Below are 23,627 nucleotides of genomic sequence, written 5' to 3'. Positions count from 1 at the left end.
ATCCTTCTCGCCTCTCAGCCAAAAACGAAAGGAAACTCACACACAAAGAAAGATTCCCATATGTGAACCAAAACATGCCTCAGAATGTGAGACGTCACACAGAACTGTTTAACCCTGTAAGTTCTGATTCTCCTCACATGTTTGACTGGCTGTGCAGGAAACAGACGACAGTAAGCCTAAGTTCCTGTGAAGCAGAACTTAATTGCTCTGTCATTTTCACTCATGGATTGTGAATGGTTGATGCAAATATTTCAGGACATCAGAGTTTCTGTGAAATGTCCTATACAAGTGTATCAAGACAATAGATCCTGTTTGGCTTTGCTGAACTCAGAGAGTTGCAAGCAAAGAACCAAATACTTGCAGATTAAGTTACATCGTGCAAGAGAGTGTATTCAGAAAGGACTCATTCAGGTGTCCTACATGCCAGGAAATGAAATTCCTGCTGATCTGTTGTCTAAGGTTGTTAACAGAGAACAACTTAAGGTTTATGTACAGAGGTTGCAATTGGGTTGAACCACAGGTACTACAGGTTACACGGAAAGGGGGAGGATGTTAGGATATAGTTCCGTTCCTCCTTAAAAGAGTCAGGCATGATTGTTGTGTGTCACATGCCTGTTTACTCCCTGCACTGTTCTCGCTGGGAACTTCCGTTTTGTATATAGCTTTTGTTCTGGCTGTTTTCCTCGACACGGATGCAAGCAGTCATGTTTTTCCTTTGTTCTGACCTACGTTGAATAAAGCTGTAAATATGCTCTTCTGTCTGAATCTTCCGTTGCGGAGACTGCTGAAAAGGGCGTGCATGAGTCTTGGAATGTGTCTGAGGCTCGTGTCGCTAATTGACTGATGCTGTTTCCACGGGAGACCGGTGATCATCCGGAGACGACGTGGAGGCCTGATGCCTCTGTCTCCCTGGCAGTATCCCAACAGTTTTCCCACATAGTGGGCTGCCAAATGCATCCTGGAGGCCCATAAGTAGGATGTGAAAACCAAAGCCCACTCCTCCATTGTCTGGCCCCTAGCATGCTAACAACTGTGGACAAACTTTGCCCTCCTTCATGTATTTCTCTACTGCCCGTTAAAGACCACAAAGACAGCTCGTGGCAGAAAATTCCACACATTAAATTCTGCATTGTCCAAAGAAGTAATTTCTTTAGTCTGTCCTGAATCCCTAACCCTAACCCTAACAACTTGAGTTTGAGTAATATAGAAAAAGGAAGTGGGGAATCCTATATCCCCCCTCCTCCTCCACACCATGAATAATTTGATACACCTCTATTGTACCTATGTATCAAGTGTGGGTATGATGGAACAGTGGTGAGGAACCAGTGGCCCTTCAGACATGGCTGGACAACAACTCCCATCATTCCTGACCACTGTGCCCTGCTGGCTGGGGCTGATGGAAGCTGGAGTCCAATGACATCTGGAGGGCCACAGGTTTCCCATCCTTGGGATAGAAGCTGGGGGGAGCGAATTCAATTTTTTAAAAGCAACACCCAACCCCTAAGTTCCCTCTTAGGAAAGGTGCCACTTATGATAATTCTGGCTGACCTTCTCTTCCTTCTTTGACCTAAAAAAACCACATCTGCACACTGGCTCTGTTCACAGGTCATGCATGACAAGTCAGGACAAGTTGTTGCCTTATTGGGAACAAGGGGCATGCTTCTGCAGAGTTGTCTGATCACTCCTCACTTTGCTCTTACCCTGGCATGAGACAGGAGAAATAAGTCAGGAAGCCACAACTAAGTCTGGCTTCCGGTAACATCCAAAGCTGAGGCTGGAATTTGCTTTTCCCAAACAAGGTAGGATTTGAAAGCAAACGAAGAACCATGATTGAAGGCTGTGGCTTGTGATTCTGACTTGCCAGGGAAAAACAAACCACACTTGGGTTTGTCATAAGAAGGCAAGCTTAACTGTGCCCTCTCGGTATGCTTCTCCTGCTTGCACCAGAGGGAGCAGCCAAGTGAGAGCAACCAGGCTGGGCAGGTTTCACTTCCTGCTAAACCATGGTTTACTGGAACACACAAGCATCACCTGCATTTCAACTGAGGCTGCCCTGCAGATGTACATAGAGGAATCATGATACCGGCTAATCTTATTTTCTGTCTGTTTGCCAACAAATAAAAAATAAAAAATATATATCCCTGGCATGGAATTAACTCCCCTCCCCCAGTCTTCTATGCAGCTCAGTTTTTACTGTTTTACGTGGACACTTTTCAACGCACACTTCCATCTTATTAACAGGCTGCCTGTCCGCTACAAGAAATGACTACCAATATAGCTCCTTGCTGTTTTTGACTGGAGGTGCATTTTAATACCCTGGGTGAAATTCCAGTCTGACCAATGTAACAGATACTACCCGGTTGTAAACACAACTGTCGGGGGGGGAGGGGGAGAGAGAGCTGCAGCTGAATTATTTAGCAGAGATTAGAGATCCAGTGACACTTTTGTCCATGAGCCATTGGGTTTTACCTATGTCCTCCAAGTTTCGTGGGAACCAATGCATGTATTGCAAGTTAAGAACATAAGAAGAGCCTGGTTGCTGCACCAGGGCATAAGTCTAGCTGGCCCAATATCCTATTCTCACTGTGGCCGACCAGATGCCCCAGTGAGAAGCTTGCAAGCAAGACTTGAGTGCAGCACTGCTCTCCCCTCTTGCAATTCTCAGCAACTAGTATTCAGAGTCAAGCTGCCTCTGATAGGTCTATATATCATTTTCTACCGTAAGGGGACCTGCGGCATGCAAAGCAGGTGCTCAACCATTGAGCTGTGCTCACTTCCTTTCTGCCATCCACCAGTACCAGTGGCACAGGGAACCAGCACCTGACCTACAGAGCTCCTGGTCTGAGCTGCAGAGCACCCTGATATGAATTTAAGAAGAGCCTGGGTGCTGGATCAGGCCAAAGGCCCATCTAAATCCACCATCCTGTTCTCACAGTGGTTAACCAGATGCCCCAAAAGGAAGCCTGAAAGCAGGACATAAGCACAACTGTTAAAAGTCACAACATACAAAGGTCACCCATCCTTTTGGAACCTGTGGGAATACTGATATAGTATTGAGGGCACCATCCTCTATGGTTGCTTCTCCCCACCCTCCTCTTGGGTCAGTTCACTACATATCTAGAGAAAGATGTGATCTACAATTTGATGACAACAGTGGTGGGGAAAGACCCATAAAAAGAAGAAGACCTGTTTTATCGTAATCAACACTTGTATACATGGTTGCCTCCTCCCTCCCTCTGTGCATGTGTCTGACTCCACTTTCTTCCCTGACTCCTGCAGCACCTCGCTTTCTCTCCCCTCACTGCCTCTCAGTTGTTCTCTTTTCCTCCCAACATGCTCTGGAATTGAAGGAATGGGTTTCTGTGCAGTCAGTTTGAAATGGGATCCCAAACCCCCCTTTTCTTCTTTCTCCAAGGGAGCATTTCTAAAATGCATTTCTAAAATGCTGTTGAGCAAATGCATAACAAGAACACAGCTGTATAAACAAAGCTCTCTCCTTTATCAGTCACGGCAAAGGATGACCTTGGCTGTTCCAGTGGAGTAGGGATGGCACGTCTAGGTCTTATCTTACATTCTGAACACACTCTGACGTGCAGACCTAGTCCGGGAAGAGCGCCAGAGTGTGTTCTTGGAGTTGGCGACCTCTTGCTCCAAGGTAAGAGTATAGGAACAGGAATACCCTTTTATGGTCAGAGGTACAGGAAGGAAAACCCTTTTATGGTTAAGAGTACCGGAGCAGGAACACCTGTGATGTCAACCTGCGTGTACAAGCTAACATGACTGGATTCCTGGGGAAGGGGGGAGAGGGTGCCTGGAGGATATATATACTGCATGAAAACTCTCATTTCTTTGGACTTCCTGTGGACTGACCACGCAAGTGCCTTTCTGCTGCTCTGGAGAGCAGAAATAAAGAACTCTTTCTCTGAACCAACCCTCGGTGTCATTTGACTTCCTTCCTCCCGTCCGGAAGCAACGCAGAGCCCACCAATCGGTAAAGTCTAATAAGGCTACAGAATCACACCCTTTGCACCTCCTGGCTGCACAGTTTTCTGTTTGGCTGCCAATCTGAGCCTTGAAAAGAAGAAAGAAGTAAAAAGTGGAAGGGAGAACACAAGAACATCAGAAGTGTCTGGCTGCTGTATCAGGCAAGTGGCTCATCTTGACCTGTACCAGGTTCCCACAAGGCCCAACCGGAAGCCACAAGGGAAAACCCACAAGAAAACTCAAAGCCAATGTCCCCTACGTGATGATGTGTAAGTTGGCCTAGAACACAAGATCTGATGTAACTGTTGTTCAAAAGGCAGGAGGATCTTCCCCATGCTAGAAGAACGAGTTCTCCCCATTTCTCCCCATAGTGGGGAAAGCTTGGTTGTAGAGCATCCACTCTACATGCAGAAGGTCCCAGGTTCAATCCCTAGCATCTCTAGGTAGAGCTGGGAATGTCCCCTGCCTGAAACCCTGGGAGAAGGGCCATTTCTGTCAGTCAGCACTGACACTACTGGGGCAGATGAACCAAAGGGTCTGACTTGGCGGAAGGCAGCTTCCTATGTCCACAATAAGAAACAATAGACAAACTAACACCTGCTTTAGTCGGGCTGGAGAACCCAAAGCCTTGAGATGCCACGCTCCCTCCACCAGAACTGAATGTGCCCATTGGCTTCTGCTCGCCAAAGGAGGTGGTGGTGCCAAATCCAAAGGTCTTGGCACCACTGTTTCCAAAAAGGCTTGACGTATCTGGGGCAGGGAGAAACGAGAGTCTTTTCTTACATACCAGAAAAAGGCCCACCTCCCCCCAAAAGTGCCCAAAGCCCAATGGGGGGGGGGAGAGACACAATGAGGATCAGGGGTTTAAGATGGCACATGTCACCGCTTGCCTATGGTGAGAAAGAATCGGTACCAGATGAACAGCATCTTTTCTGGAAATGGAAATACTTTTTTTCCCTTTTTCATTTAACTTCAGGACCATTAGACTTATTATCTGAACTGCTACTGCTGCTATACCACATGCACACACATATACACTCCTCCCTGAGAAGATTGGATGGAATTCTCTTCCTGGTCAAATAGGCTAGACACACTAGGTTGTTTTTCCTCCCCTAGGCACTATTTGGCTTTCTGGGCTCGCTCAAGCCATCTGCTTTTCAGAAGAGGTTGACCATCTGAACCAGCAACAACCAGTCTGGAATCAAAGAAGTGATGCCTGCAGGGGGATGGGGGGCTTTGTATCAAACTGCCCATCTTAAAATGTGAATACTGAGCGTCATGACACCACAGAAAAGGGCGGGGTGGCCCCTCTATGAAGAGCAGGAGAAAAGATTTTAAATAACAACCATCTATTGATAGCCACCAATGAAAAAATTACCACCTTATCATGGATGCCAGGAATCAAAGTCACATGTAATAAGCAGCAAAATATTATAACAGAGAAATACAGTAAGCATGCAACTTACATGGGGGTTACATTCTGGGGATCTTCCCTAAAGCTAAGGGCTGATGGGAGTTGCAGCCCCATAGGCTTCCAGCCTGTTGGGTTAAGGCTGTAATTCAAACCACTTTTCCACCAGGTTGGAGTTTCTGCTGGTCTCTTCTCATTCCGCCTGCCAAAAGTGTGGGCAGGCAGGAAGTAGGCTAGATACTGGAACCCCTGCCAGCAGCAGTCCACAGGAAGCCCTGAAGCAGAGGGTTCTGGGAGCAGCCCCACTGCTATCACTTGAAGGCCCAATTGGGCCTGTCTCCCTGATGGGTTGAGCAAAAGGGCTACAGATGCAGCTCCACCATTCTGGATTCAGGACATCACTGCTACTTGTTCCTGCATTTTCAGCAAAACAGTGAGACAGATGCACTATAATGTGCACAAAGAGAAAGTATAAAGCCTGTCTTCTCAAAGTGCCTCTACATCCATGTCCAGTTATGGCTCACAGAAGTGAAAGCCTCACTGATCTTCAGAATCAGAATCCTCTTTCAAACCCCAGGGCCCAGGAAAGTTCAAAAGAGTACTAGTGTTGTGAGTGTGGAAACTTCTCTTTACCACTCAACGATAAGGCACATGTATATGTTCCAAGACCTCTTTGTCCTTAGATTTAGGGGACTGGGCTCAAGACTGCAGCTTCTTTTTGAACCCAGCCCCCTTTATTAATTGTGTGTATGTGTATGTATGTGTGTGTGTGTGTGTGAGAGAGAGAGAGAGAGAGAGAGAGAGTATGGATTATTCACTACATTAATTTGGATTAGAAAACTTATCAGATTAACACTATTATTATTATTATTATTATTATTATTATTATTAATAATAATAATAATTTGTAAGAATATTAACAAACCATCAACTCATAAGAAAAATATCTTGGTGGTGTACAAAATAATTACATTATACAATCAGGGGTGCTGACTTGCCCCTCGCATTGAGGGGGTGTGGCGGTGCGTGACATTATACGCCCCTCTGCACAACGTGCCCCTGCCCGCCTGGCGGCAGCAGGGTATAGAGTGTGCAAAGGGCAATTTCCTCTCTCCACACATCCCGGCTCCACCCAGCACATGAGTGCTCTCCCGGTGGTGGCAGGTGTCAGGGAATGGCGGCCTGCTCAATATTGGCGGAGCTCAGCCCCCTGCCCACAAATACTGAGGGGACTGAAGTCCTTTCCGCCCCCTATAGTTGGCTGATCATAATACAGAAAAGAATGACCGCTGCTGAATCAAATTAATGCTCTAAAAGTGCTTAGTGGCAGAAAAGCATTTTCAGCAGGTGACAAAATGTCAAAACAGTAGGTACTCATCTCATTTCAATAGGAACAAGGTTCCAAAATACTGGCGCCACTACATTAAAAAGCCTTAGTATGCATTGGAGCTAAATCAGGGAGGGGAATCTTTTTCAGACCAAGGGCAACTTTCCCTTCCGGACAACCTTCCTGGGGCCACATGCCAGGGTGGGCAGGGCCAGTGGCAAATGTGAGTGGAGCAACGAATGGCAATTCTGCCTTTGTACAGTAGGTTAGTTTCTACACACCTTCACATACACAGACCCCTCTCTATCCTCCATCAGGGCAAGCAAGAGGCGTGATCAGAGTTCAAGGACACATTGCAGCCAGGCAAACACACTCAAGGAGGGTGTGAAGTAGGGTTGGTGTGGGGTGGGGCCTTGGGAGAGTTAAGAGTGCCGAGGGTTGTTAAGTGACCCTTCTTCCCCTCCTGGAGTGGTTATTACAATCAATCTTTCTTCCCAGGGAACTCTGGGAACTGTAGCTCTGTGAGGTGGGACAGCAGTCTCCTAACAACTCTCAGCACCCTGAACAAACTACAGTTCCCAGAATTCTTTGGGGGAAGCCATGGCTGTTCAAAGTGGGACCATAGTGCTTTAAGTGTATGGTGAGAATGGGGCCTTTAGCAAAACAGAAATGAAAACACAACTTAACACAAAAGTTAAAACACCTCTAAAAGTCCTGACAAGACCTATCTCACATCTAGCAGGAGAGGGGCCCAGAGAAGGGCCTCCGGTGCAGAAATTTAATACAAAAGCAGGTTTGTGTGTAAAGAGACACCTAAATGGTACATGGGTCCTAAGCTGCTTATAGGGACACTAAAGTGAGCCCATGTGAACCAAGATTTGAAATCACAAACCCAGGAGCTCTGTAACTAATGGTTGGCTGCCAAGGAGACTTGATCTCCCCACCTCCATCACTTCCAAAATCAATTGCCATTTTCACCCTGGGCTTTGTTGCTATTGTGAAAGCCAAAAGATTCTGGTTGGCCTAGAAGAGAGGTCAGCAAACTTCTTCCGCAGGGGGCCGGTCCACTGTCCCTCAGACCTTGTGGGGGGCCGGACTATATTTTTTTTTGGGGGGGGGAATATGCCTTGCCATGGCGAAGGGGCTTGAATAACTCAGAGAAGCTATGAGCTATGCCAAGCAGGGCACCCAAGATGAACAGGTCATAGTGGAGAGTTTTGACCAAACGTGATCCACCTGGAGGAGGAACCGGCAAGCCACTGCAGTATCCCTGCCAAGAAAACTCCATGGACAAAGACAACAGGCATATAAAAGTTATGACTCTGGAAGATGAGCCCCTCAGGTCGGAAGGCGTCCAACATGCTACTGAGGAAGAGCGGAGGACAAGTACAAGTAGATCCAGAGCTGATGAAGCGGCTGGGCCAAAGCCGAAAGGACGCTCAGTTGCAGATATGCCTGGAAGCGAAAGGAAAGTCCAATGCTGTAAAGAAAAATATTGCATAGGAACCTGGAATGTAAGAACCATGAACCTTGGTAAGCAGGATGTGGTCAAAAATGAGATGGCAAGAATAAATATTGACATCCTGGGCATCAGTAAACTAAAATGGACGGGAATGGGCAAATTCAGTTCGGATGACCATCATATCTACTACTGTGGGCAAGAATCCTGTAAAAGAAATGGAGTGGCCCTCATAGTCAACAAAAGAGTGGCGAAAGCTGTACTGGGATGCAATCTCAAAAATGATAGAATGACCTCGATACGAATCCAAGGCAGACCTTTTAACATCACAGTAATCCAAGTTTATGCACCAACCACTGGTGCTGAAGAAACTGAAATTGACCAATTCTATGAAGACTTACAACACCTTCTAGAAATGACACCAAAGAAGGATGTTCTTCTCATTATAGGGGATTGGAATGCTAAAGAGACGACTCTACACATGGACATCACCAGATGGGCAGCATCGAAATCAGATTGATTATATTCTCTGCAGCCAAAGATGGAGAAGCTGTATACCAGTGGTGTCTAAATCAAATCCCTTATGAATACACAAATCTAAATCAAATCCCTTATGAATACACAGTGGAAGTGAGGAACAGGTGTAAGGATTCAGATTTGGTGGACAGAGTGCCTGAAGAACTATGGATGGAGGCTCGTAACATTATACAGAAGGCAGCAACGAAAACCATCCCAATGAAAAGGAAATGCAAGAAAGCAAAGTGGCTGTCTAATGAGACCTTACAAATAGCGGGAGAGAGAAGGCAAGCAAAATGTGACGGAGATAGTGAAAGATACAGGAAATTGAATGCAGATTTCCAAAAAATAGCAAGGAGACACAAGAAGGCCTTCTTAAACGAGCAATGCAAAGAAATAGAGGAAAACAATAGAATGGGAAAAACCAGAGATCTGTTCAAGAAAATTAGAGATATGAAAGGAACATTTCATACAAAGATTACCATAATAAAGGACAAAAGTGGTAAGGACCTAACAGAAGCAGAAGACTTCAAGAAGAGGTGACAAGAATACACAGAGAAATTATACCAGAAAGATATGGATGTCTTGTACACCCCAGGTAGTGTGGTTACTGACCTTGAGTCAGACATCCTGGAGAGTGAAGTCAAATGGGCCTAGAAAGCGCTGCTAATAACAAGGCCAGTGGAAGTGATGACATTCCAGCTGAACTGGGACATTCCAGCTGAAATGGGAGTGCCTGATCACCTCATCTGTCTCCTGAGAAATCTCTATGTGGCACAAGAAGCTACAGTTAGAACTGGATATGGAACAACTGATTGGTTCAAAATTGGGAAAGGAGTACGACAAGGCTGTATATTGTCTCCCTCCTTATTTAACTTATATGCAGAATTCATCATGCGAAAGGCTGGACTGGATGAATCCCAAGTCGGAATTAAGATTGCCGGAAGAAATATCAACAACCTCAGATATGCAGATGACACAACCTTGATGGCAGAAAGTGAGAAGGAATTAAGCATTAACCTTATAATGAGGGTGAAAGAGGAGAGCACAAAATATGGCCTGAAGCTCAACATCAAAAAAAGAAGATCATGGCCACTGGGCCATAGAAGGGGAAGAAATAGAGGCAGTGAGAGATTTTACTTTCTTGGGCTCCATGATCACTGCAAATGGTGACAGCAGTCACGAAATTAAAAGACGCCTGCTTCTTGGGAGAAAAGCAATGACAAACCTAGACAGCATCTTAAAAAGCAGAGACATCACCTTGCTAACAAAGGTCTGTATAATTAAAGCCATGGTTTTCCCAGTAGTGATGTATGGAAGTGAGAGCTGGACCATAAAGAAGGCTGATCGCTGAGGAATTTATGCTTTTGAATTATGGTGCTGGAGGAGACTCTAGTGAGTCCCATGGACTGCCAGAAGATCAAACCTATCCATTCTTAAGGAAATCAGCCCTGAGTGCTCACTGGAAGGACAGATCGTGAAGCTGAGGCTCCAATACTCTGGCCACCTCATGAGAAGAGAAGACTCCCTGGAAAAGACCCTGATGTTGGGAAAGATTGAGGGCACAAGGAGAAGGGGACGACAGAGAACGAGATGGTTGGACAGTGTTCTTGAAGCTACGAACATGAGTTTGACCAAACTGCGGGAGGCAGTGGAAGACAGGAGTGCCTGGCGTGCTCTGGTCCATGGGGTCACGAAGAGTTGGACACGACTAAATGACTAAACTGAGGAGATTTCACCCCTCCCATACCCAAGAATCTCCTGATCATCTCCTGATGGTCTCTGCTGACTCTCCAGAGAAGAGGAGGCGTGTCCTGCCTATCTACTTATTCTGCCCAGCAACATATCTGTGTGTGTGAGAGAGAGAGAGTCAGTCAGTCAGTGTATCAGAGAGAGTGAGAGTGTTAGAGATCCTAGAGATAAGATTGCTGCTAAGAGCAGCTGCAGACTCTCAGTGTAGCATTGATTTATGCTTAGAATATTCAGCTCTGTATATAGCTTTGTATCATAGTTGTAGTTATAGAATAAAAGGAAGATATTTTACAGAGCTGCTCTCCGAGTGGTTTATACTCTGCAAGACTCTGCAAAACTCTGCTGCGCAACGACTGTATTATTGAGACAGTGAATCCGGTGCTCTCAGCTCTGAGCTGTGAGTCCACAGCACTGTGACCGTTTCCTGTGAGAAGGAGGTCTCTGGCGGTGCTACCCAGCTCGCCTAGCCCAGTCGGGGTTGAGGTGCAAGAGTCCAGTTGGTGCACTGGCTCTAGGGCGATGCTGACATCGGTTATGGGCCCAGTCGTTGTTCCAGTCGTCTGACCTGGCGTTGTTCCAGTCATCCCAGGCGTCCCAGGCGTCCCAGTCGCCAGAGGTTTCTGTTGCTGATTGCCGGACGGTGGAACAGACGCTGCATGCTGGACTGATTTGCGGTGCCCAGAAGCAGAGCTGTTTTGGAGCAGAGTGTTCAAGCTGCCGCTGTTGCTCTTGCTGCTGCTTGATTTATGGAGGTATGTTGCTGACTGCCAAAGGAAGAAGATAGCATCCCTGTTTGCCTGTTAATTGCGCTCTGAGTGGGAGAGAGAGTGGCTGAGGGAGTCAAGGCTTTATCTGTGTTGCACGAGGGAAGTGTCTTGCTCTAAGTAATAGCAGACATGGCCTGTGCACATTCTGGCCAGATGGCTCTGTCCTTTCCTCTCCTCACGCCTGAAACCTATGCAATTTGGCAAGTAAAGATGAAAGCGCTTTTACAGAGGGAGAAGCTATTTCACACGATAGAAGATGACCCTCCAGATAAGGATGATGATGATTGGGCTGAGTGGCATGCTGCAGATATGAAAGCCCGAGGGACAATTATTTTGAGTGTTTCAGACCACTTGCTGGTGAACTTAGAGGGTCAAGAGACTGCACAAGCTGTTTGGCATAAGTTGAGAGATATGCATCTGAGGCAGAATGCTGGTTCCAGTGTGATTTTCTTTAAGAAGCTGTGCAGGCTGCAGTTGGAGAAAGGTGGTGATTTGCCTAGCCATCTGTCTCAATTAAAGCGTCTCAGACAGGACCTTGTTCAGCGAGACCTGGCTATTTCAGAGGCTGTGTTTGCAATGCTGATGATCAATAGCCTAGATGAGTCTTATGATGGAGTGGCTGCCCAGATTTCCACAATGCCTTCTGACCGGCTAACAGAAGATTATGTGTCTAGCGTGCTCTTGAATGAGTGGGATCGCAGACAGGCTGTTAGAGAAAGCCGGGACTGTGCTGTTAAAAATGTGCTTGAAAATGTGCCTGAGTCTTCAGCAGGGGAAAGTGAAAGTGAAACTGCTGCTGTTAAAGCTTTGAAATTAAAGCGGTGCTTTTCGTGTGGAGCACAAGGCCATTTGAGTTTCCAGTGTAAGAAGTCTTCAAAGAAGAAGGGGAACTTCAGAGGCAGAGGGGGAGGAGGAAGAAATCCCCAAGCACCTGATACTTCAAAGGCCTTGATCTCTCGCTGTTCCAGTCAACGTGGGCGGAGTTTCTTCGTGGTCGACTCTGGCTGTTCAAACCACGTGGCCAAAGATAAGAATCTCTTTGTTCAGCTTGAGAAGCAAGAGAAAGAAATTCATCAAGCAGATGGGACAGTTCTTACAAGTGTGGCTCAGGGAACTGTGTTCTTAAAGAGCCTGAATGCAACTATTAAGAATGTCCTGTATGCACCTGATATTCAGGACAATTTGTTGAGTGTTTCCCAGCTTGATCGTCAAGGGTTTAAGGTGGTGTTTGCTAAATCTCGCTGTGAAATTCTTAGAGATGGCAAGCTCATTCTGTATGCAAAATGTGTAAATGGATTGTACCAATTGCCTTTTGTTTCAGGTACAGGCACTGCAGAAGCTACTGAGAAAAAGTGTTGCAATTTAACTGTAGATAAGAATGAGAAGTTGCATGACCAATGTATTCATTATTACCATCGCGTTTATGGTCATTTGAATTTCCAGGCTGTGGCAAAAATGCCTGATATGGTTCAGGGTATGAAGTTGAAAGAATGTCCCTACCACATGAAATGTGTTTCTTGTGCTGAGAGTAAGGCAAGACAAGCTCCCAAAGGTACAGAGTCTGGGAGAGAGGCCAAGAAACCATATGAAGTCATTCATGCAGACTTAGTGGGGCCTCTAGCGCTCTCTAGAGGCAATTCAAGGTTTTTCATGGTTCTGATAGACTCCTATTCAAAATATGTTTGGATCTATATGCTGCAGAAAAAGTCTGAAGCCTTTACCAAGTTTCGCCAGTTTTGTAAATGGCTCAGAAATGTACATAATGAGAATGTACGTTTTCTTTTCACAGACAAGGGTGGAGAGTTTTGTTCAGAAGAGTTTGAGAGTTTTCTTTCTGAACAGGGCATTGAGCATAGGACAGCCACGCCCAGATCACCCTGGCAGAATGGTTTATGTGAGAGAGTAAACCAGACTCTGCAGCAAGGAATCAGAACGCTGTTACATGATTCAGGGCTGCCCAATCCCTTTTGGGCTGAAGCTCTTTCGTTTTTCTGTCACGTGTATAACAGGAGGTACCAGTCTAGTGTAAATTGCACCCCATATGAGATGCTTCACGGAAGAAAGCCATGTGTAAAGCATTTTAAAATTTTTGGTTCGGAGGTTTGGGTGCACACCTCGCAGGGTGACAAACTGAGCAAGCGTGGAGAACATGGTGTTTTCCTAGGATATGAGAAAGGGTCTTATCGTGTTCTGATCACAGACACGAAAACCATAAGGCTGACCAGGAGTATTGACGACAATCCACAATGGGACAGAGTTGGCGTTTTTCAGTGCCATCCCATTTGTGATGATGGTGCAAAAGGGGCAAAGAAAGTTAAGAGGGAGGCAAGTGTTGTTGGTGATGATAATCCTGATGCCAATGTAGTTCCAGATGATGGCACAGATTATCAGAGCCCAAAAGCCTCAGGTGAGTCTGACGCTGACTCAGACTTAGCAGCTTCATATACTTTAGCTCCCCATTCTCCCAAAGAGGAGGAAGCACCAGAACAAGAGGATCAAAGAGTTCTGCGCAGGTCCGAGAGAACAACCAAGGGTGTACCACCGAAAAGGTTTTCTGAAGAGTTTGCAAAGACTGCGGTCACGAGCAACTCTGGTGGGGTTTTCAAACCTAGCATGAAGTGTGCTGAGAGTAGTAGCACAAAACGCTTTATTTATTTCCTTACCTGATATTTGAAGGAAAGCGTGTATTTGAGTTCTGAAAAATGGTTTGTTCAAATCTGCCTAATTAGAAATGTCAATTTGTATTTGAAAGGAAGAAATGTGTGTGAAGATTTTTCCAGAAGCTGCTTATTCAATGGTATTGTAAAAGTGTTTTATATGCCGGGAGAGAGATACCTGCAGATATGTTAACCAAGGTTGTAAGCAGAGAACAACTTTTGGAGTGTATGTGCAAATTGCAGTTATGTTAAAGATTCTTGAAATGGTCGGATGAAATGGGGGAGGATGAGGAGATTTCACCCCTCCCATACCCAAGAATCTCCTGATCATCTCCTGATGGTCTCTGCTGACTCTCCAGAGAAGAGGAGGCGTGTCCTGCCTATCTACTTATTCTGCCCAGCAACATATCTGTGTGTGAGAGAGAGAGAGAATCAGTCAGTCAGTGTATCAGAGAGAGTGAGAGTGTTAGAGATCCTAGAGATAAGATTGCTGCTAAGAGCAGCTGCAGACTCTCAGTGTAGCATTGATTTATGCTTAGAATATTCAGCTCTGTATATAGCTTTGTATCATAGTTGTAGTTATAGAATAAAAGGAAGATATTTTACAGAGCTGCTCTCCGAGTGGTTTATACTCTGCAAGACTCTGCAAAACTCTGCTGCGCAACGACTGTATTATTGAGACAGTGAATCCGGTGCTCTCAGCTCTGAGCTGTGAGTCCACAGCACTGTGACCGTTTCCTGTGAGAAGGAGGTCTCTGGCGGTGCTACCCAGCTCGCCTAGCCCAGTCGGGGTTGAGGTGCAAGAGTCCAGTTGGTGCACTGGCTCTAGGGCGATGCTGACATAAACAACAAGAACAAATGATGCAAGAGCACCACGAGCTCCAGTGACTGCTTACCTGTGTCTTGCGAGCTGCAGAGGCTGGCAGCAGTGGAGGGATGATGAGCGGTGTGCGAAAGGGCTCTGGAGAGGGGTTGCTTAAAATGGCAGCCACTCAAGTGCTGCTGCTCCTGGCACCAACAAAGCCCAGCCCCCTTCCTCCTCTAGGCAGGGCAGGGAGAAGCCAGGAGGAGGCGCTGCCGCCGCCATGTGAGGGAGAGGGAAATAACGTGCGAGCTGGCGATCCAAGCGGTGATTCCTGGACCGTCCGCGGGCCGGATCCAGAAGGCAATTGGGCCTGATCTGGCCCGCAGACCTTAGTTTGCCGACCCATGGCCTAGAAATTAGGTCCCTGGTCCACACCAATTGATCACTTGCTTCCTTGCTTCCACTGTCAATGCAAACAGATTCAATTCATAAAGTGCTCCAATGAAGGGGAAGTTCTACACAGGGGGATAGGTCATTCACATAAGGTGATGACACATAGGTGATGCAGGTCTTCCAGCATTTGGGGGGGAGAACACCCTGTGTGAATCAGCCAGTTCTGAGGAACAAAGATGGACTGGCTATGACACTGAACACACAAGACTTGGCAGTACTTACTCCGGGTGGCCGAGGAACCAAATCCCCCACCGGTGGCGCTGAAAGGGTTCTTATCTGCTGCCTCATGGCTTGGCTTTCCTTCTAGGCCACTGAAAAAACTCCTGCCGCTGCTTCCAGACCCGAAGAGACCCCCGCCAGAAGAAGTCTGCTGTAAGGAGGAACAAAAAGTGGGGGAGAACTATTTTCACTGGCTCGCAGGTACTGGCTCGCAGGTACACAGGGACCAGCTTCCATGAGGACTAGAAGCATTCCTTAAGCAACCCTGCAGACTTGGGCTAGGATCCAAAAAGTGTTAGTGGGCTGGCAAATTCTCCAACTCTATATTTATTTTAGATACAGTGGTACCTCTAGTTGCGGACATGACCCGTTTCAGGGTGCCATTCGCACCCTGTAAAGTCCGCAACTAGGACTTCCGGTCGAGCCACGGACCCGACGCAAGCAGGACTCTCTCAGGAGAGAGAAAGTCCGGGTTCTCGAGGGTAAAAGGGGGTGCTACAGGGCGCGGTAGCCCCCCACAACCCCTCTGGAGGGAAACCAGAGGATCAGGAGCCCAGCAGAGCCATTTGCAGATCGCCAGGTCGTCAGGTAACTCCGTAACAGGAGCGAAGAGAACGGCGGGCGGAGAAAGCAGGCACCGGGGAAGCCATTGTCTCACCCTCGAGAACGCAGCCCCAGGCTTGCAGGGCGAGTGATCGATTCTCAAAAACAAAGGATCAAAGCCAGACTGGGAGTTTGGAATTACAATCGGAATTACAAAAGGATGGCTTTGGAAAAAGAAGTTGAAAAAAAGAGGTCAGCTTTCATCTGAAATCGGAGAACGACACAAGAATAAGAGCAGAGCGTGGAGAGGAGGTTGGTAACGCAGCAAGTGGCTAGAACTTCTCCCTCGTAAAAAACTTGCTAAAAGTCATATAAACTGTTGCTAAAAGTAACAAAGAGTTGTATAAGAAGGGAATAGTTAAAGGAGGGAGCAGAGGGCAACTATTTTAGGACTTTAAAAGGCCCTCGATACAACGAAGGGTCTGAAAGAAGCAAAAAGAAAGGACCTTCCCGGTACTTTCACTTTTAAAAAAACAGCTGCGCAACAAAGTAGAACTTTTGTGCCTCCATTTTAATGGAAAGACAGAGCTAACCAGCTATAAGTAAAACACAGGAAGCTAATATTAGGCAGCATAATTCATTGTCCCACTATCTTTTACCTCTGCTTTCAAATAAATTTAACTGTTTAAACTGTTTAAACACAACAGAAAGGATTGTATATGAAAGAAGACTTCACCTTCGCAACTGGTTCCTTTTTTTTTTCCCTCTCTCTCTTTTTTTATGTTTATCCGTGGAATGAAATGAGAAAGAGCTGCCTAACAGGCTGCATGAAGGGCATGATTATTATTTGGAGCTTTGTGAACTGTGACTTGAACTAATAAACTACTCCCTGTTATTATTATTATTATTATTATTATTATTATTATTATTATTATTTACTTGTCATCTTTATCTTTATCTTAATAAGGGAACAGTCTGGATTAATAAAAAACTACTTTGTTTTCTTCCTCCTTCTATGAACTTTGTTTAACTGAGCTTAAATTTGACACTCTCAACTACGGATCCCTTAGCAACTCCTGAGTTGCTTTATGGATAGAACCTTCCGGACATCTCCCTTATTCACTCTTTTTGGATATATTGGGCATTTTTGGACCTATTTATTCCCTTGGTTTTTTTATTAATACCTTCAGAAATTCTGACTGGACTACGTCCATTGGATTACAATATATAATCATTGGTTTTCATTGGTTACAGCCAATTTACTTCAATAACTGGACTATAATAATTGGATTTAGCCTAAGTGGTGGCAAGAAGAAAGAAGAAGGAAGAAACTCTGGGTTGGATAGGCCTCTTTAAAGCAGAAATTTATAGGTCAATAGGTGTTCCGCCTTATAAGTTGAACTTATATCGGGAAAATTTATTTAGGAAAAAAGGGTTTATATAAATTAATTGATATACAAATTTAAGTGTATGAGAATTTAGGAGGAGGATCTATTTATATATTTGTTTTATTCAATGCATCATTAGAGGGAAAATATTTTATTGACAGTATAATTGGATTGAACATTTTATTATTTGGACTGTAAACTAAGTATTTGTAATTTGACTACAATGTCCCATACACAAAAGAAAGGAGGGTATGGGGGAACACCGGCAGAGAGGAGAGGCTCAAAACAAGAGTCAGATCTTAAAGGGGAAATTATGAAAATGTTTGCAGAGGTTAATTCCAACATCAAGCAGAGCGAAAAGAATATAGAAGCGAAACTGGAACAAATGGATAAGAGAATGGGCCAAATGGACAAAAAAATTGATGTTACAGTTAATGAATTAAAAGGGCAACTGAAGGACGTGAACAAGAGGACACAGAACCTGGAAGAGGGAATGAAGAAGACAAGAGTGGAAATGAGGGAGATGAGGAAGGAAGAAGAGAGAATATGGGTGGGGATGTCAGAAATTAACAAAACTCAAGAGGAGATCTGGGATGCGATTTCCATGAATGGACTCAGGCAGAGAGAAGTGAATTTAAGATTGAGACTTGTCCCAGAACAGCAAGGAGAAAATATTAAAGAGAAACTAATAAAAGAAATTGCACAATGGATGGAGATGGATATAGAAGAAGTGACAAAATCTGTGCAAAGTGCATTTCGACTGAATACAAGATCAGCCAAGGCAAGAAAGTTTCCAGGAGACTGCCTGATTACTTTTAAGGACAGGGAGATGAGAAACCAGATTCTCCAAAAGAACAGAGAGAAGAGACTGAATATAGAAGGAAATTATATAATTATTTTTAAAGACATCCCGATCAGGCTTCTTAAACAGAGAGACCCATATAAACCAACAGTACAGACTCTAAAAAAGAATAACATTGAATTTAGATGGGAATACCCAGAAGGGATCTCCTTTGTTTACAAAAGTAAAAGACACAGAATCACGAGCCTGGAAGAATTGGGAAATTTTTTGAGAAAATACAAAGAGCTACGAAGCGAGGATGAAGAAACAAGAGGAGCGGAACTAGGAATGGAGGCTGCAGGAGGAGTGGATCCGGAGGAGTTAGAAAAAGAAAAAAGGAAGGAAGGAAGGAAGAAGAAGAAGAAGAAGAAGAAGAAGAGGTAGACAAATTATAAAATTTATAACAAAGAATTCAAAATGGCTAAAATGGAGTTGAATTTATGGACCTGGAACATTAATGGGATTAACGATTAAAAAAAAACGAAACAAAGTTGAACAACATTTAAAAAAGAAAAATTTGGATATCATATGTCTACAAGAAACACATGTGGCGAGAAGGCATAAAAAAATCTTAATTAACAAAAGACTGGGAAATGAATTTGTATCTTCAGATAGGAGTAAAAAGAGAGGGGTAGTTTTGTACATCAGGAAAAATATTGAAGCTCAACAAATCTTTAAAGATGAAGAAGGCAGAGTTATGGCAGTTCAAATAAAGTGGCAAGGAGAAAAAATAATAATCGTCGGGATCTACGCACCAAATGGAAACAAAAATCTAGAAGAAAAACTGTTTGAATATATGGATCAGAAAATCATAATAATGGGAGACCTGAATGGAGTGGTGTCAATGGAAATGGACAGATTGAAATCAACTGGAGTGGGTAAAGATGGAAAATTACCTAAGACTTTCTTTTCAATGATAAAGAATTGCAACCTGATTGATATTTGGAGACTGAGACACCCGCTAGAGAAACAATTTACGTTCTATTCTGATCCAAATCAATCTCTGTCAAGAATAGATCAAATTTGGGTCTCAAATGAACTAACCCCAAGAATCTCGAAAGTTGAAATTCAGCCAAGAGTGATTTCGGATCATAGCGCAATAAAACTCGAATTAAAGGGTTTCGAAGAAAGAACGTTTAGCTGGAGAATGAACGACTACCTTTTGGACGATCAGAAGATAGTTGAAAATGCTCAAAAATATTTGTCAGAGTACTTTCTGAATAATTGCAATAAGGGAACAAAAATGAACATGGTGTGGGACGCCAGCAAAGCAGTGATGAGAGGTTTCTTTATCCAGCAGAACGCTTTGAAAAATAAGAACAGAGAGAAGAATAAGAAGGAAATATTAAAACAGATAATGGAGAATGAACAAAAATTGATAAAGAAACCGAATAATGAGAAGATAAGACAGAGTATAAAGACCCTACAAACACAATTCGCAATGATGATAAATAAGGAAGTAGAAGGGAATATAAAAAGAATGAGACAAAGAAACTTTGAATTTGCGAATAAATCAGGAAAATGGCTGGCATGGCAGATTAAGAAGAGAAAGGAACAGAATACAGTAAACAAAATCATTATCGACGGCACAGAAATAGAAAACCCGAAACAAATTAGAAAAGGATTCTTGGATTTCTACAGACAACTATATAAAAGTAAGGAAAAGAATAATATGAGAAAGATAGAAAGATTTTTAAAGGAAAAAGAAGTGCAGAAGATCCCGACGGAGCAATAAGATTTTTTGAACGCCCCAATTGAAACAGAAGAAATAAAAGAGGTAATAAAGGAATTGAAAAAAGGGAAAGCTCCAGGACCAGATGGGTTTACAGCCAGATATTATAAGGAAATGAGAAGCACCCTACTTATACCATTGAAAGAAGTCATAAACAACATATTAAAGAACTGTGAAATTCCGGAAACATGGAAAGAAGCCTTTATCACACTTATCCCAAAACAAGATTCGGATTTGACACAGTTTAAAAATTATAGGCCTATTTCGCTGTTGAATACTGACTATAAAATCTTTGCGAGTATATTAGCAAAGAGAATGAAAAAAGTATTGCAAGAATTTATACATAAGGATCAAGCGGGCTTTCTTCCTGGCAGACAGATGAAAGATAATATAAGAAACATAATAAATATATTGGAATATCTGAATGCCAGGAATGAAAAACAAGCTATTTTAATCTTTGTGGATGCTGAAAATAATAATCATGGAATTTTATGTTAAAAAACCTAGAGTATATGGAAGTGGGTAAGGAATTTTATAATGGGATAAAGGCAATATATACAGAACAGAAAGCGAAGCTAATAGTAAACAACTATACCATAGAAGATATTAAAATAACCAAAGGTACAAGGCAGGGATGCCCACTGTCGCCACTATTATTCATTATGGTGCTGGAAGTTTTGCTAAAATCAGTAAGAAAAAATGAAGATATAAAAGGGGTGTCTATCGGGAAAAAGGAATACAAAGTTAAAGCATTCGCGGATGACTTGGTATTGACAGTAGAAGAACCAGTGGAAAGTATTGAAAGAATCTTAGAAGAAATAGAACAATTTGGTCAAGTTGCAGGATTTTATCTCAACAAAAAAAAAAAAGACGAAAATCATGGCTAAAAACATGAATCAAGAACTAATTGAGGAAATACAACAAAGGACAGAGATAGAAGTGGTGAACAAAGTGAAGTATTTAGGAATATGGTTAACCCCCAAGAACATTGACTTGTTTCAAAACAATTACTTACCTATGTGGAATCAGATAAAAAGGGATTTGGAGGTGTGGGGAAGACTGACATTGTCCTTTTGGGGGAGAATATCCACGATAAAAATGAGTGTGCTACCAAAGATGTTATTCCTTTTCCAATCGTTGCCGATAATTAAGGGGGCATCAATTTTTAAAGAATGGCAAAAAATAATTTCAAGATATATCTGGCAGGGTAAGAAGCCAAGGATTCAGTTTAAGTTATTAACAGATGCAAAAGAGAGAGGTGGCTTCGCCCTGCCAGATTTGAAATTATATTATGAAGCATCATGCCTCTGTTGGATAAAGGAATAGATTAAATTAGAGAATGGAGAGCTGTTAGATTTAGAAGGACTTGACAACAGATTTGGTTGGCATGCTTACCTATGGTATGAGAAGAAAAAAATTCACAAAGGTTTTGAAAACCACATCTTCCGAAGATCACTGATAGAGGTGTGGGAGAGGTATAAAAACTTGTTGGAACCTAGACTCCCCCATTGGATTTCACCATTAGAAGTGATGAGTGTGAAAAAAATTAATATGAGGGGGAGGTGGATAACATATGGAGAACTGGTAACAAGAGAGGGGGGGAAATGGAAAATGAAAACTTATGAAGAGGTGAAAGAATTTGTTTACGACTGGTTACACTACTTTCAGATTAATGAAATGTTTAAAAAAGATTGTAAAATGTGTGGGTATGAAGGTAAAGAATCAAAATTCCAAGTGGAGGTATTGAATAATGAGTATAAAAACCTGTCTAAAATGTATAAAGTGTTGCTGGAGTGGCATACAAAAGATGAAGAGGTAAAAGTAGTAACGATATACTAGGCAAGAGACTTTGGTTACAATATACAGTATGATGATTGGATGAAATTATGGAATGAAAGGCTAAAATTTACGGCATGTACTGCGTTGAAAGAAAATGTAATGAAAATGTTTTACAGATGGTATATAACGCCAGTTAAACTGGCCAAAATGTATAAAACATGCAATAAGTGTTGGAAATGTAAAGAAAAAGAAGGTACTTTCTATCATATGTGCTGGGAGTGTAAAAAGGCGAAAGACTTCTGGGAAATGATATACAATGAATTGAAAAAGATGTTGAAATATACGTTCGTTTAAAAACCAGAAGCCTTTCTATTAGGAATGGTAGGAAACGAAATCAATAAGAGAGACTGTAAACTGTTTCAATATGCAGTGACTGCCGCAAGGATACTTCTGGCCCAAAGATGGAAACAGGAAGAAATTCCAACAGTGGAAGAATGGAGAAGGAAATTGACCGAATATGCAGAATTGGACAAATTGACTGGGAAGATCCGATACCAGAAAGACCAAAAGTTTATCGAGGACTGGGGGAAATTTACAGAATATCTGAAAAATATATGTGATGTACAGACAACGCTTGTTGGTTTTGAAGAGACTCTGTGAAATAGTAAGAAATACTGCAAAAAAGAGAGTAAGAGGAAAAGGAGTGGGGAAAGGCAATATCATGTTTAGAAATGCATCAATAAATAGAAATTTTTCGAAAGATTGACAGAGAAACTGAGGGAAGTCAAAAATTGAAGCATGAGTGTAAAACAATTTGTTGATTGTATAAAACTTGTTTGGAAAATGAATAAAAATTATTTTTTTTAAAAAAAGAAAAGTCCGCAACTAGAGTGGCGCTTCTGCGCAAGTGCGAAGCACGATAGAGCACTTTTGCACATGTGTGAAGCGCACAGAACGCTTCTGCATGTGCAGCAAAACCCAGAAGTATACAGGTGAAACTCGGAAAATTAGAATATTGTGGAAAATTTCATTTATTTCAGTAACTCAACTTAAAACGTGATACGAATATATGAGATAGACTCATGACATACAAAGCGAGATATGTCAAGCCTTTACTTCTTTTAATTGTGATGAATATGGTGTACAGCTGATAAAAAAACCCAAATTAACAATCCCAGAAAATTAGAATATTGTGAAAAGGTGCAGTAGCTATTCAATCCATAACACCTGCAATGGGTTCAGTAGGAAGCACAATCATGGGGAAGGCTGCTGACCGGACAGTTGTGCAGAAAGCCATCATTGAGACCCTCCATAAGGAGGGAAAGCCTCAAAGGGTAATTGCAGAAGAAGTTGGATGTTCCCAAAGTGCTGTATCAAAAAGCACATTAATGGAAAGTTATGCGGAAGGGGAAAGTGTGGAAGAAAAAGGTGCACAAGCAGCAGGGATGACCACAGCCTGGAGAGGATTGTCAGGAAAAGACCATTCAAATGTGTTGGGGACTTTCACAAGGAGTGGACTGAGGCTGGAGTTAGTGCATCAAGAGCCACCACACACAGAAGGATCCTGGAGATGGGCTTCAAATGTCATATTCCTCTTGTCAAGCCGCTCCTGAACAAGAAACGACGTCAGAAGCATCTTGCCTGGGCTAAAGAAAAAAAAAGAACTGGTCTGTTGCTCAGTGGTCCCAAGTCCTCTTTTCTGATGAGAGCAACTTTTGCATCTCATTTGGAAACCAAGGACCCAGAGTCTGGAGGAAGAATGGGGAGGCACACAATGCCAGATGCTTGAAGTTTAGTGTGAAGTGTTGATTTGGGGAGCCATGCCATCAGCTGGTGTTGGTCCACTGTGCTTCATTAAGTCCAGGGTCAACACAGCCGTCTAGCAGGAGATTTTGGAGCACTTCATGCTTCCTTCTGCAGATGAGCTTTATGGGGATGCTGACTTCATTTTCCAGCAGGACTTGGCACCTGCCCACACTGCCAAAAGTACCAAA

General features: G+C 43.4%; 1 protein-coding gene across 1 annotated transcript in view; it reads right to left on the bottom strand.

Annotated features, from left to right (window-relative positions):
- Window positions 1-23,627, bottom strand: part of LOC308467638 (nuclear pore complex protein Nup214-like) — a 254,499-nt gene that overhangs the window by 20,669 nt on the left and 210,203 nt on the right. The window contains exons 31-32 of the mRNA XM_080989369.1: window positions 15,354-15,501; window positions 4,582-4,734 (exon numbers count right to left, since the gene is read on the bottom strand). Of these exons, the coding sequence (XP_080845495.1) occupies window positions 4,582-4,734; window positions 15,354-15,501 (301 nt within the window). The remainder of the gene's footprint in view (window positions 1-4,581; window positions 4,735-15,353; window positions 15,502-23,627) is intronic.

Source organism: Podarcis pityusensis (assembly GCF_964106645.2).
Source record: "Podarcis pityusensis genome assembly, chromosome: W".
In the NCBI taxonomy this organism is placed as follows: domain Eukaryota; kingdom Metazoa; phylum Chordata; class Lepidosauria; order Squamata; family Lacertidae; genus Podarcis; species Podarcis pityusensis.
Note: the sequence above shows the minus strand (reverse complement) of the source record. Positions and strands in the feature narration are given on the sequence as shown.